Source organism: Sminthopsis crassicaudata, chromosome 1, assembly GCF_048593235.1.
Source record: "Sminthopsis crassicaudata isolate SCR6 chromosome 1, ASM4859323v1, whole genome shotgun sequence".
Taxonomy (NCBI): domain Eukaryota; kingdom Metazoa; phylum Chordata; class Mammalia; order Dasyuromorphia; family Dasyuridae; genus Sminthopsis; species Sminthopsis crassicaudata.
This window is the reverse complement of record NC_133617.1, coordinates 418,147,266-418,162,530: the sequence shown is the minus strand read 5'-3', so window position 1 is coordinate 418,162,530 and position 15,265 is coordinate 418,147,266. Positions and strand designations below refer to the sequence as shown.

The 15,265-nt window shown below is 40.6% G+C and overlaps 1 protein-coding gene across 4 annotated transcripts in view; it reads left to right on the top strand.

The window, feature by feature from the left end:
• Nucleotides 1–12,990, top strand: part of SPMIP6 (sperm microtubule inner protein 6) — a 48,914-nt gene extending 35,924 nt beyond the window's left edge. The window contains exons 2-7 of one of the 4 annotated variants that reach the window (XM_074280235.1): nucleotides 5,934–6,081; nucleotides 7,699–7,811; nucleotides 9,566–9,641; nucleotides 10,017–10,216; nucleotides 12,246–12,341; nucleotides 12,830–12,990. In XM_074280235.1, the coding sequence (XP_074136336.1) occupies nucleotides 5,934–6,081; nucleotides 7,699–7,811; nucleotides 9,566–9,641; nucleotides 10,017–10,216; nucleotides 12,246–12,326 (618 nt within the window). In that variant the 3' untranslated portion in view covers nucleotides 12,327–12,341; nucleotides 12,830–12,990. Of the gene's footprint in view, nucleotides 1–5,933; nucleotides 6,082–7,695; nucleotides 7,812–9,565; nucleotides 9,642–10,016; nucleotides 10,217–12,245; nucleotides 12,342–12,829 lie in introns of all 4 variants that reach the window. The other 3 variants (XM_074280232.1, XM_074280234.1, XM_074280233.1) reach the window with 3 other exon arrangements.
• Nucleotides 12,991–15,265: the final 2,275 nt, after the last annotated feature.

The window sequence follows — 15,265 nt, the reverse complement described above, 5'->3', positions numbered from 1 at the left end:
TATATTTTTGTTTTGAGAGGAGGATTGGAGCTAATAGGATAAAGCAGAATTCTTTGACATTTACAGATCTAAGGAGTTTGGCAATTCTCTGGCTTATGGCAGTTGCTTGACACTATAATGGTGTAATACTTTCTCAGCACCCTGATAAGAGTGGCTGTGAATTAAAAAAGCTTGTTACTGCTTCATACATAGAAGAGGATTGCCTTTGCCCAGCAGAGATGTGTCAAGGACTTGAAGGGAAGCAACTAGCAGAGAAGCAGCTTTGTGTCTAAAAGATTGTTCCTGAAGGGACCAAGGACTTCAAGGCTTGTAGTCCAGAATTTTGTGTTGCTCTGGGTACATTCTCTCCCCCAAACACAGTGTACATTTGTGGGGAAATGTGACACAGTTTTATGAATGGATGATAATGTTTTCATTATTCCTGTTTTTGTCTTCCTTTGAGTAAAATCCATTATTGTTTGTTTTTGTTTTCCATTGAGTATTATGATTGCTTCTGCTTTTGCCTTATAATTAAATTTTTAAAAAAAATTTTATGTTTGAGTGAATGGTGTCATGTTGTCTGATTTTGTACAAATGGGAATTTTCCAATGGGGACTCAAGTGGTGAATAGTGATCATATATTAAGAACATGTCCATTTATTTCTACAATTTTCATGTTTTTAAAAACAAAAATGATTATTTAATTTTTCAAAAGCTTTTTCAGCATCTATTAATATAATTATATGGCTATTATTTCTGTAATTAATGAGTCTATACTTTTTCTTATATTGAACCAACATTTCTGGCATAAATACAAGTTAGTTATAGGATGACTTCGTTTATATTGTTGAAGATTCCTTGGTAATATCTTTTTTACATTGATACTTATTAAATATAGATTTCTATATTAGTCTATAGATTTCTTTTTCTGTGCCATCTCTCTTTGATTTAAGAATCAAGACCATATTTGTGACATAGAAGGAGTTTGAAGAAGAATACATTCTTTTCTTATTTTTGCAAACAGTTTATGTAATATTAGAATCAATTGTTCTTTGAATATTTGATACAATGTTTTTGTAAATTCCCCTAGCTCCGGATTTTCTACCCTGTGAGAGCTTATTTGTAATTTATTTAATTGGTTTTCTAAAATTGTATTAAATTCTCTATTTTATTTTCCTAATCTGAATATTTTATATTTTTATAAATATTCATTTATTTCTTCATCTAAGTAATCAGTTTTGTTGGCATATATTTGAGCAAAATAATTACAGATTGTTTTCTTAATATTCTTTTCATTTATGAATTTTCCTTTTTGTTTTTTTATACTGATCATGTTTTTCCTCTATTTTTTGAAGAATCAGAGTATCTATTTATCTACTAAATAAGATTTTTTAAAGCATCCTAGTTCTGTTCAATCCAGTTTTCTTTCAGTTTTGTTAATCTTTTCTTTGATTTTCAGAATTTCTCTTTTGTCATTTACTTTTAGGGGTTTTTTGATTTGTTAGTGTCTTTGTATTTTTTTAGTGGCAATGCTCAAATGACATTCTACTTTTTCAATTTTTTGTTCATGAAATTATTTATTGATATACATTTCTCTTCAAAGGACTCCCTTAATCACATCTAAGCTAATAATTTTCCTTCCAGACTTTTTGGGAAAAATATTTTCAGATATTAATTTTCTTTTCACTTGTGAATTTTACTCTTTCTTTTTTGACTGATCATCTGTCTATCTTTTGAAGAATTTGTTAGTGTCCTTGTATTTTTTTAAGTGGCAATGCTCAATTAACATTCTACTTTTTTAAACTTTTGTTGATTAAATTGTTTAGTGATAAACATTACCCCCCTAAGGACATGTATATATTTTTATTTCTTTTTTATTTTCCCCAGTTACATGTAAAAACATTTTTTGGTTATATATGTACATTCATTTTTAACATATTTCCCTATGAATCATATTGGGAGAGAAAAAAATCAGAACAAAAGTAGAAAAACCATAAGAGAGGAAAAAAAAGAAACAAAAGAAAATGAAAAAAAAGTGAATATAGCATGTGTTGATTTGCATTCAGTTTTCAGAGTTCTCTCTTTGGTAGCTATTTTGACAATGTAATTGTTTTTTTTTTTAATTCTATATCATCTTTTTGTGCATTTAAAAACATTTTTCTGAGAAAGGGATTCATAAGTTTCATCAGATTGTCAGAGGGGGGGCTCCATGACACAAAAAAGTTTTAAAAACTCCTTTACAGCTTTTCTTTCATTTATTATAACTAATTTCATTTTTTTCAGTTACTCTTATTGTCCTTGTGGCAATCTATTTTCTTCTTTTGGGCTTTGCTCATATTTGTTGTATATTGCTCTCCTCTTTGGGGTTTTCCCAGACCCATTACATTTTTCACAGTGTTTGGTAACTTATTTTGTTCACTCCGACCTTTAACCTCAATTTTTGACTTTCCATTTGGGGCCAGGGCCAGGTTGCACCCCTCCCACATTCTTGACAAGATGGTGAGGATTTGTTGGTTCTGCTCTAACTCTCCTGGTTCCTGGCTTCCTGTGTGTCTGGACTCAGAAGGCTGGCAAGTTTCAGTTGCTAGTCGGGTGGAAAGAATGTTTTGTAGCTATTGTTTTAATAGTATGATCTTCATAAATACCTTTGCTTTATAAGAGCTAATTGTGTCATACTGTATGAGGATGTATTCTGATGGAAGTGGATATCTTCCACAAAGAGAAGATCTAATTCAGCTCCAATTGATCAATGATGGACAGAATCAGCTACACCCAGAAAAGGAACACTGGGAAATGAGTATAAACTGTTAGCATTTTTGTTTTTCTTCCCAGGTTATTTTTACCTTCTGAATCCAATTCTTCCTGTGCAACAAGAAATTCAGTTCTGCACATATATTGTATCTAGGATATACTATAACATATTTAACATGTGTAAGACTGCCTGCCATCTAGGGGAAGGGGTGGAGGGAAGGAAAGGAAAAATCAGGACAGAATTAAGTGCAAAGGATAATGTTGTAAAAAATTACTCATGCATATGTACTGTCAAAAAAAAAGTTATAATTATAAAAAATTTAAAGAAAAAGGAAAATATATGTATAAAATTACAAAAAAAAAAAAAAAAAAAAAAAAAAAGCTAATTGTATCTTATGTCAATGAAAGCACACAAATGGCTCATGAACTATAGAGTGTTAGGAATGCTGACTCACAGGGTTATCCTTTAGAACCCAATGCAGTAGTCGTCCTTTTGAAGTCCCAATCTTTGGAATCAGTGAGTTAGACTTATAGGTAGTGCTATGCAAAAAATGTCAAAGGTAGGCTACTTGAAACTTCCTAACCACTACATACATTTTTCTGAATTAGAATTTAGCTATTCCTGCATCCTGATCTGTGCAAACTTCAGGGCTTTCTTCTCTAGCTAAGTGGATATTCTACTTGTCCTCCCAAATAGCTAGAATTAACCAGAAATATCTAAATTTTTTTTATTATATTGCTTTACTGACAACCTTTACCATGGTTAGGATCTCTTCTGTTGGTATTGAATGGCTTGCTTGAAGACTAACTCTTGGGTGTCTCCTCATATCTTCTATAGATCATTCTTTCTTTCTTTGTGGATATTAGTTTGATTAGCAAGATTTCTTTCAGGCTATATGACAGCTTCTATGAATTTTTGGTTTAACCTTTCATTGTTAGTATTCCATATTCTTTCTCCTTTGTCTAAAGTTTTGATATATGGATTATATAATCAAGTCATCCCTGGCTCTGCCCTCCAATGTGCAATGGAAAGAATGCCGAATTTGGAAGCTCCGTACCTGAATTTCAATCCTAGCTCTGAAACTTGGGTGAATCATAACCTCTCCATGCTTAAGTCTTTCTCCTTAATCAAATAATGGGAATTGATTGAGTGCCCTTGAAGGTCCCTTTCAGCTCAAGTTCTATGATCCTTCCATTGTGTGCTATCAACCAAAGATTTTTGTATATAATGCCATTTCATCAATATACTATTGGATTGGATTGGTTTAAAAAAAAAAGGGGGGGGGGAGATGGGATAAAGATCTAGTCCTTAGAGTAGATATATTCTTCCTAATCAGTGATAGAGAAATATACAATATCCTCTGCCTGGTTTCGGTTGAACACAAGAACTTTAAGAAGCTACTTTCTAAAATGCTCTAAATCACTATTGATTAGAGAAATGCATATAAGAATAACTGAGATACCACCTCATACCTTTCAGATTGGCTAAGATGACAGGAAAATAAAACAAAAAATGTTGGAGAAACTGGGAAACTAATATATTGGTGGAGTTGTGAACTGATCCAGCCATTTTCAAGAACAAAATGTTCAAGGAAAAAAGTTCTCACTCTACTCTAGTGACTGCTCTCATAGCTACATTGCTCATAGGCTACAGTGGCTACAATCAACAGCTCTGGAATTCAGCTTGTGTGATTTTCATGGACAGCCTCATGTCACTGGTCACCTACCTGGTTACTTCAGTCTCAGAAAATTCATTCACCTTAGATCAAAAAATAACTTACAAAAGAAACAGGTGTCGTGTGTTTGGGGACATGTGGGGGCTAGGTAGAAGATAGAACTCTGTGCTCCTCCCCAACCTGGCAGCTCCCAGCTGTTATCCTTCCCAAAGGATGTCACCTGCTTGAATTTTTTGTTTAAAAAAATCAGTGTTTGTATTTTTAAAAACAATTTTTAAAAAGGAAAAAGCCCAGTTTAGGTTCTCCTTTCAAAGCTCCCAACTCTCAGATTCAGGGATAGGGGAGACATCAGTCACTAGAGTTCAGAGGGCTGGGTACCAAAGGGAATTATACTGTGCTTGGTATCACTCTGATTCTGTCCCAGCTGCTTCTTCCTTGTTCACTTAAAGCTTAGTGTTCTTTTTGAGAAACTCAAAGACTGCCCACAAAACCTTGTGGGAATTGGAATTTCTCAGCTGGAAAAAGCAAGCAGGTCCCCCAGTCACAGGACCTACATTATTTCATTTGATCCTTAATTCTCTGTTGTTGTTTTGTTCAGTTGTGACTCCTTTGGGGCTTTACTTGGCAAAGATACTAGAATGGTTTACCAATTCCTTCTCCAGATCATTTGACAGATGAGGAAACTGAAGCAAACAGAGAAAAGTGACTTGCCTGAGGTCACACAGCTAGGAAATGTCTGAGGTTGGATTTGAACTCAGGATTTGACTCCAAGCCCATTGATCTATCCACTATACCAACTATAGCTGCCCCAAAATACAGTACTCCAGATGTAGTCTGAACTGGGGCAGAGGAGGGCAGAGGAGGGCAGCGTAGGACTATTAGCTCTCATTTCTGGCACTAGGTTTCTATTTCTGTTATGTCACACTGCTGATTCAGATGCAACAATTCATTAAAACCCTCAGGTGTTTGGGGTTTTTCCACATGAATTCTTTATCTTAAATTAGGCCTCTCATCCTATATTGAACCCAAATGTAGGGCTTGGTGTATATCTCTAATAAATTCTACTTTCTTAGTTCCAATTAATCATTCCATTTTGTTAGGATGTTTAGAGCTCCTAATTTTAATGTCCAATATGTTGACTATCTCTAATGCTACAGGAGGGTAGGTTGGGGGAGAGAACATTGAGGAGGGGAGAAGTTTGAGGTTCCTATAATGAGCCATTGGCAGAAGGAAGAAGTTGGGGTACTGGAAGGAGCAGTGTGTGAGGAGGATATTGGGAAAAAGGATACTTCAGAGAATTGAATGGAAGACTGTGCAAAATGAGGAAGGGAGTGATAAGAGAGGGGACGACAACCAGGACAGGAAGAAACATTAAGGGGAGAGAGTTGAGCTCAAGATGTGGACTTTGTCTTTATCTTGTGACCGGGGAATTGATTTTCCTGCTCCCTCATGTGGACCAGAAACAGTCTCTGCTTTTGGGTGCAAGACCCCTTATTTCTTCCCCTCTCTTCCATTAACAATGTCCAGGGCCTCAGAAAACCAATGGTGGAGAGCCATGTCGATCAGCAATCTTTGGAAAAAATGGTGAAGAATGCTGTGGAAGATTATACCAACAAGGCTCCTGTGACTGGAAAGCCCTACTTGCCACAAAAGTATTGGATTCCTGAAGCTGAAGGTACCTATAGCCCTTGCCCTTGTAACCTACCTGGTTTCAGAGTAGAGGGAGATCAGTGAGAACCACAGGAAAGACTTGGTGAAAGAAAATTTGAGCAAGAACCTGGACTGTCCAATAGAGTTTGGCCACTGGGGGGGTCTTTGGTCATATTAACAATGGTCTAATCATCAAATTCAGAGGCCTTTATCCTTGACTTCTCTGTGACAGCTAATGCTATTAATGCTTCATCCCTGAAACATTCTTCCCTTGAGTTCTGTGACACCGAATCCTTCTAGTTCTTGTCCTGATCATAATCACTGCTTCTCTTGTGTTCTTTTCTGGCTTCTACTAATACATTAATAATAATTTATAATTCACTATTTACTTTGTTAATATAGTCATGCCCCAAGACTTTGTCTTCATTTATCTCCTGTTTTTTTTTCCTATAGTTCTCAACCTTGGTCAACACATACAATGTCTTAGCTTTGGTTATCAGAATCTATATAGATGACTCCTGAATTTATTTTTTCATCCTGACTTCTCCTAAACATTTCTAATGACTACGTGGACATCCTACTACATGATTATCAGCTGGATGTCTCACTGGTCTCCTAGCTCAATATAGCTAAAACATCTTTAGTTTTTTTTTTCTTCTTTGATTTTTTTTAAAAACACCAACATTTGTTCATTTAAGTCTACAATTTTCCCTATCCCTCACTACCAGCTTCCCTCTCCCATATCCAACAGTTTCCAAGTTCCGCTAACTTTTCTTATTTAAAGAAAGTATCATATATATAGGGGCCCCTCAATTTCAGAATGAAGAGTTTTAATCTATCCTAGGGACAATAGGAAATCATTTTAGGCAGGCAGTAATCAGAGTGAAATGCTTTTGGAAGATTACTTTGGGAGCTTTATGTAAGATGGCCAGGAAAGGGAGAAAGGAGGGGAGATATGTTACAGGGATATCCATTAGGAGGCTCTTGCAATAGTCTCAGGAAGAATGGAAAAGAAAAGGAAGGAAAGAAGGAATCCAGAGACTTTTTAAAAGAAGAATTCACAAGATTCAGTGACTAATGGTTGGATGAGATAATGGAATATGGATTGTGGCAAGTGGAATAATGGGAGATATGGTGGATGTGGGATAGAGGATGGGATGGGATTAAAGGGATCATAGCACAAAAAAGAACCAAAAATGATTATGAGATTTTTTTGAGTTTGGGGAATTTGAAAAATAGTGTTGTCAGGGGAGGGAGTAAAATGATTAGAATCTAGACAGAGAACCTAGCCACTTGTGGGAGCTGGGGAGAGGAGGAATTGGATAAGGTTTGGCTTTGGGACTGGACAGTGTTCTAGATCCAAAAAGATCTCTGAGCCAAAGATATCTAAATTCTGTGTGTTCTCTTGTTTGGGGTGTTTGTGAAACCCCAAAATAAAATCTTATCCCGATCCCTCCTCACACCTGGAAAGAACTACTAAACACCTGGCCTGAGAGGGTGTAGTTATTTATCGTTGACTCCCAACCAGGAAAGAACAAAGAAGGGAGTCCTATTCTTGAGTTTGGAGCCCTGATTAGTGGTGGGCCAGTGGGAATGACATGCTTTTTATCTCTCCTCATCCCTATTCGCCATGACCTAGCAGAGAAATACAAACCAACCTATATTAGTGGAGACAAGTATGCAACAGGGAAGACAGGACCGCAAAACAACGCGGGTTGGAACAAATATCCTACCTGCCTTCCAAGACTTCCAAAGGTACTTCTTCAGTTGGCACAGCATGGGCAAATATGGGGGTGGGAAGAAGGTGGGTTGGAGGGTTTGTGCAGGTAATATTTCCCTTCCCTCTCTCACTTGGGTGGTCTCTGCCTAGCATCATGCATAAAGCACCCCCATTACAGCTTTTTCTTTCTTTGGGTTGCATGTTGCCTCCTCTCCAGGTTCCCCCTTTGAGAAGTAGAAATCATAAAATCCTAATACTCATACCATTGCCATCTTTTGTCAATGCATCTAGGGATGCTATCCAAGTCAATGTTCTAAGTACTATGGAAAATATGGAAAAGTTGGATAGGACACAGTTGCTGCCCTCAAGGAATTCAGAGTCTAGTTGGAAAAGATTAAAAAAAAATCAAAGTTAACTAATTAAATACTAGGAATGTTTTTAGTGCTAAATAAGGAGATACAAATATCAAGGGCATTTGAATTTCAGAGGAGGAAAGAGATTACCAAGAGCATGTAGGCTATAGGAAGAGTTGGTATTTAACCTGGCACTTGAATGGCATGGGAAGTTAGTGGGCAAGGCTGAGAAGTAGACTGGTCAACCAAGCATTGACACTTGAGTTTCCTCTTCAGTGAAGTTCAGATGGTAGGAACAAAGTAGAGAAAAGAGAGAAGAAATGAATGTCCACTGTGGTTTGTTGCTAAGTAGTTGGGTTAAAATTAGTAGTTGCTGAGATCAAGGATGTGTACATGTTGTTTAAATAGATGGATAGTGCTCTGAGGACAGAAATGGTTTCATTTTGTTGAATCCATACCATAACTCCTGTCATGTAGAAGACAACTAATGTTTTATGTGGGTTCTAGTGTCAGACTATGTGGGGGGAACAAAGATGGCATAGATATTCAAGAAGAGGAATTGTGCAGAGAGTTTACCTTTAAGTAGTCTACCCAGTTCTGAAAAGCATCTTTACATCTTTAGTAATCTTTTCCTAAATGACCTAATTTGGGGATGGGAATTTTGAGAATTATTTGGATAGGGAAGGAGTATGGTACCTGGAGGCAGAGAGTGACCCTAGACCATTCAGTTGGTCCATTCAGTTCCTTCCTACTTCCTGAGAACCCTAGCCCCTCTCACTGCCCTGAAACCCAGAGGCCTCTTCCCTGTGCTCTCTATGATGCTAGTAGAATAGGCAATGTCCTGCCATGATATCTCTGGCAGTGAGGAGATTTGGGACCATCGACAAGCCAAGTGGGATTATTATCAAAAAGAGAGAGAGAAGGAAGCCTGCCAAGACTAACTAGGGACACAAATGAAAAATGGATCGATATTCCAAAATCCCTCATTGAGAATGTTGAAGGAGATGAAACAGGACAGAGAACACTTGTTCTTCGGGAAATTCTAAAGGAAAGGTCAGGGAGAAGGAAGTCTGTCCCACCGTTAGGCTTGTTCTTATGAAGGACCCATTTCTATCTCAGCCCAGTGGAATTAGGGCAGGAAATGGGCCAGGATATAGTTACATAGGAAGAAAACAACAAAGGAATGAAGGGAGAAAGGTGAGGAAGGAAAGAGACATGAGGAGAGAGAGGATGGGAGATGTTTCTAAGGAACTAAGTGAATACAGAGAGTAAAGTCAGGGGCCCTAGAAAGGACTGGGAGTTGGGGCAGGGTGAGGGATGGAGGGCAGAATGGTCAGAGGGGGGCCGCCTGGACTATAGGAAATAGGAATCACATCTGCGTCCTGGCCTTTCAATATTTTTTCCTGTGGGAGTCTGACAGCTTTTCTTCCCTTTAGGAAAATGGGATGGAACCAGTGACTCATGGAACCCCTGTGGATGGTCCCCCTAAACCTGAGCGCTTCAACAATTATGGTACTTGTCCGTGTATATGGGTGTGAAGGCATGGATGGGCTGGGGAGGTTCTGGAGGTATAAAGAGATTATATAACTCCTTCCTCCTTTCTCCTTCCCTGTTTGTCTCCCTGACTGTTGCTGTAACTCTCCTTTTTGTGACCTGTATTTTATATCTCTTAATGCTGTCTCTCTATCTCTTGTCTCCTTTCTCCTTTCTGGCCCTGCCCCTATTTCTGGGCCCCCACTGTCTCTGTCTTGCACTACATCAATCTCCCTCCACATCTCCTATGTTTCTGCCCACCTCTTTCTGTGTCTGTATTCTCCCCTTGCATTCTCTGTGGGTCTGTTCTCTCTCCTATTTCTCTCTTGCATGTGGCTTTCTGTGTCCCGGCAGAGCGAGAGGTGATGGTCAACATGCTGAACTCGCTGACCAGGAAGCAGCTGCCGTCCATCCAGCCAAGGTACACCGTACCTGGCCGTTTGCCATTCCAGGGATATGACAGCCCCTGCACAGGCCGCCATTACTGCCTTCGAGGCATGGAGCTCTATGTCACAGAGGCGCCCATCAAGGAGTGCCATCTGACCCAACTGACTGTAAGGTTCAAAGAGATCCTCTGGAAATATCCTGCAGTGATGATCACTGTGGAGGAAATTCAGTGTCCTCATATGGAGGAAAATTTGGAGGGTGGCGAGCAAATTTAGCATTGCCTTAGAACTAAGAGGTGGGGGGATAAGATGGGCTTGCATGGAGGCAGAAGAGCAGAGGAGATGGCATTGGGGGCCTTCCAACACCCTCAGCCATCTGTCCATCTCTTGCTCATGCTTAGCTCAAACCAATCCTATTTGCTCTGGGAGGCCCAGCTTTGCCTTTTCAAACCAGCCCCAGGACATCTTAGTTCCCCCCCAAAAGTCTGGAAGAAGGAGAGGGTACAGCCATAAAGAGCTTCCAGCCTGGCTACCTTCCTCTCTCCCTAGCAATCTTTCTCTAACTTTTAACAAATTGACACTCCTGGGCCTGTAGAGGGTTTGAAATAAAGCATATCCTTAGCCCTTAATGAAAGCCCCCTCCTGGGGTGAGATCCTGGGGAACTGGAGGACTCCAGAGAGACCCTGGACCTGAGATCTAGCCCCACTTCTAGCACTGACTTGTGACTGCTGGAATCATGGTGTATTGGAAAGAGCATGGGATGATCAGTCCCAGCTTTTCTCCTTATCTGAGTGATATTGGGAAAGTCTTCTAATTTCCCTGGGTCTTACCCAATTCCCTCCTCTTAGCTTCCTTCCAATCTAAATCCTATGCTCCTATATAAAGATCTCTGAAATGGAAAGGATAGCCACAATTCTTCCAGCCTCTAGAGAGAAGTGTGGGGAAGAAATAATGAGGGTCATCATTCATTACATCTATTTTTTACTTTATAATTTACAAAGCACTTCCATTCGTATTCTCGCATTGAATTCTCACCATAAACCTGGAAAGTGGTCATGGCAGGGATGGTTATTCTAATTTTACAAATAAACATGTTCAGAGAGGGGAAGTAATTTGTCCAAATTCACACATCAGTAATAGTCCAGGTCTTCTGACCACTAAAAATGTTGACAGTGGATGGCACTTGGGAAGACTTCAGAGCTCTCTAGGTGTGAAGCACAGCATCCCCAATCATAGGACACTTTCAGCCACAAAGAAGCATCCTGAACTTCCATCCAAAGGAGCTGAGACATTGACAGACTCCCAGAGATCTCAGTAGAAGGTGGTCCCACTAAAAGAGCAGTCTCATAACTAGGCCACTAACAGCTGTATAACTTCAGGTGGATTTCTCCTTTCTGAATCTCTTTTTTCCCCTCACTTGTCAAATAAGGAATTTGGACTAAATCATTCCTAAAGGCCTTTTTCCAGACCTGCATTTCATGATCCCAAAAGGAACAGCAGTTCATCCCGAGAGCCCAGAGAGATCTAGTCTCCCAGCAGTATAATGATACAGGCCCCAGGTTGGAGAACATCCCACAGAAACCAGTGGGACATTTGATCCACGTTGTTTTAATTTCTGGTGCTTTCTGAGGTATGTTGACTTGTGCTAAAGGAAAGACAAAGAAAGAATAGACATAACCTTTGTCTTTGAGAAAGGAGTTCAGTGTCTGGTCAGAAAGATAATCTGGGCTACAGAACAATATAAAGTCATTAATAAGTGTCCAGAGGACTAATGCAGAAGATAAATGCCCTATATGATCAGAGGAAAGGGAGAGAACAGTGTAACTTGGACCAGTCAAGGGAGGCTTCTTGAAAGAAGTAGACCTTGAGCTGGGCATCAAAGGACTGGTAGGATTCGGATAATCAAACAGGTACAGAAGTCAACAAGAATCAAGAGTTTACTCACTCTGGTCTGCACAAACCTTCATTTGAGGAGGAGAAGGAATTGGAAAATGGTACTGCACTAAGTGGTGCAGTGGATAGAGCACCAGCCCTGAATTCAGGAGGACCCGAGTTCAAATCTGACCTCAGACACTTAACACTTCCTAGCAGTGTGACCCTGGGCAGGTCACTTAACACCAGCCTCAGAAAAAAAGAAAAAAGGAAAATGGTACTCCAACTGCCTAACCTTAAGACCCTTTTCCTTTTCCTTTACAGGAGTATCAGGAGTATACCACCTCTCAACCACAGGCCAGGAATGAAATGCATGATTTCAAACCTCCCTCCACGACTGTATGACTTTGCAAATGTTAAGTGAGTGCACCTGACCCTTTTGGTGGGTGGGCCTTATCTCCCCTATCTTTGTGCTTTTTCTGTTAGGAACATTTTATAATCTAACCTTGGGAGGGAACACCATTGTCTTAATAGGTGTGGGTCTAGGCACTAGCTTTGAGCCTAGCTTCTTGGGGAATGGGATCCTGAGGACACAGACTTCAGACTTCAGAGCTGAATCCTTGTTAGGGCTGGGGATTATTAGATGTAGAAGCTTGAGAATGTGGGCTGAAATCAGGAAATATCCCCTCTCCTCTTCTCACTGTGTGTTTTCTGACTCTCCCTCATAATCTCTAGGTCTCAGAATGGAATATAGGGCAGGTTAAATCATTGACTAGAGCTAGGAGGCCCAGACCCTTCCCACCATAAATATGAACCCAGGGGCTAAGGGGTTCTAGAGGCCATTTGTGTGAGGGCCAGATCATCTTTTTGGATGGGGTGGCTGCTCCAATTTCCTCTCACTCCTGCAGATGGAACACCAGTCACTTCAAGTTTATCGGAGGACCCCAGAGAAATCATTTTGTCATCCATCCTGAGTTTATGTCAGAGACCTGTTCTGTCTACCAGTGCTGCCATGCTATGGTCAAGGCTAAAAATGAGGCGGTTTAATAAACCAAATTCCATCCCCCTACTGCAGAGATCCACCTCTTCTTTGTACCCTTATTCCACCCTCCCCTAGATCCCTCATTCCCCCGAGAGATTCCAGCCACATCTCCGCAGACACTTGTGAAGGGGGTTGGTCAATCCCCCAGTTCTGGGCCAGAAAAGGTGGAAAGCAGCTAATCCTGCACCTCAATCCATTTCAACTCAGCAAAAGTATTAAGCACTGACTCTCTCCTGGGCATCGAGGTGGTACAATGGATTGAGCAGAGGATCTAGAGTTCAGTTCAAATGTAGCCTCAAGACACTTTCCAAGGCAAGGCACTTAACTCCTTTTGCTTCAGTTCCTCATCTATAAAATGGGGATATACTGGAGAAGGAAATAGCAAAACATTCCAGTCTATTTGCTAAGAAAGGCCCCTGGACAAAGTCCATGGGGTCCCCATCTGGTCTTTGGAGACTAATGGACTTTTGCTTCTTGGCTGCTGTCCTCCAAAGTCTTCTCATACTTTCTTACACCCTAGCTTTCCCATACAAATTTCCGTCCAGTCCAAGAACTTTACCTTCCTCTCTCCATCCCCTTCCATCATGGCATAGACCTGGGACCGGGAGGTTCACGCAGTAAACCAAAACTGTAGGAGCCCACATGAGGAATAGGAAGAGGGCACTGGGAAGGCTGAGGGGGAGTTACAGCAATATTGTGTGCTTTCCAGGGACCCAGAAGGCCTCCTTTTAATCCATCTGTCAACAAATATCTGAGAGCTAACTGTGAGCAAAGCGCCATGGGATCATAGGAAGAGACTTTAAGAAAGCTCAGATCCAAGGAGAGAAGTTAGTTGCTGGAAGATGTCCCACAGATCTTCATTGTTTGAGGCAGAATTTAAATCCCAGGTCCTCTGATTTCAAATTTAATACTCTTTCCATTCTAGCAAGTTTTTGCTTACATGCTGTTCCATGCAGATGAAATCCAATCTTCCTCCTACCTCAAGGCTTGACTTCTTCCAGTCTAGGTCCTATCCCATCATGTTTCTCCCTATTTCCTTCCAATGACCTCACCCCTGGCCCAGTATCCTCTCAATCCAGTACTCACCAGTGATCACAGCCTAGCATCCCTGGTGCCCTGTCTCATTAAGCTCAAAGATGCTTCTGGCTCCGCTCCAAAGATCTATGAAGTAAACAAGGAAGAACTCTGCATAGGGACTATGGCCTAGAAATCTTAATACAGATTCTGTGATCTAGCCTATCAAAAGGCATCTATCCTTCCCCCAAAGAAAGTTGTGACTTTGGGGGGGGAAGTCGAGGAGAAGCAGAAACTATCTCTATTCTGTATGTTTTTGTCTCTCTCAAAGACATGGGCAGCTAGGTGGCACAGTGGATAATGAAATGCCCGGCTCGAGACAGGAAGATCCAAGTTTGGATCAGCCTCAGACACTTTACTAGTTCCATAACCCTGTTTAGATAACTTAACCGTTTCCTTATCTGTAAGTTGAGCTAGAGAAGGAAATCCCCAACCACTTCAGCAACTTTGCCAAGAAAACCCCAAATGGGCTCCAAGAGTCAGACACAAGTGAACACGATGTTGTACTGCCTTATTTTGATGTCCTCCCCTACACCAGCCCCTGTTAAGAGCCTCTGGGGCAGATGAGAGTGGGGAAGCAATGGATGGGGGACACTCGAGTCTGCCTCAGCTCATACTATCTCTTCTTAAAATAGGCAAATGACTCACATGGTCTCCCGGCCAGAACATAAGCAATGCTATAAATAATCCTAAGGTTGGTGGAAGAAAAGGGGAGCCTAGGTTGGTCATAGGTTGGAGAAGGAGATTCTAAACATAGTACCACAGAATGTCAGGGTCAGAAAGGAGGCAAATGAGGCCCTTTGGGTAGTCAAGGTCATGGCCAATTAGTGGCAGAGGCTGGGACCCGGTCTTCAAACCATCAGTGAGATTGGGAACCCGCCATCTGAGTCTGTCTGGAAAACAGAGGAGCATTTACTAGGGGGGAAAATGAGACTTTATAATAGACTGGTCCTTAAGGAAAAGGGCCCTTTGGCTCAGTTTTGTCAATTCAACAAGCTGATCCCCAACAGTCTTGGGAAGGGGAGAAGACGTCCTCTCTCCCATACCTAGACACTTTTTTTTTTCTCTGAGACAATTGGGGTTAAGTGACTTGCCCAGGGTCACACAACTAGGAAGTGTCAAGTGTCTGAGACCAGATTTGAACTTAGGTCCTCCTGAATTCAAGGCTGGTGCTCTATCCACTGTGCCACCTAGCTGCCTCATAACTAGACACTCTAAACTGAAGCTT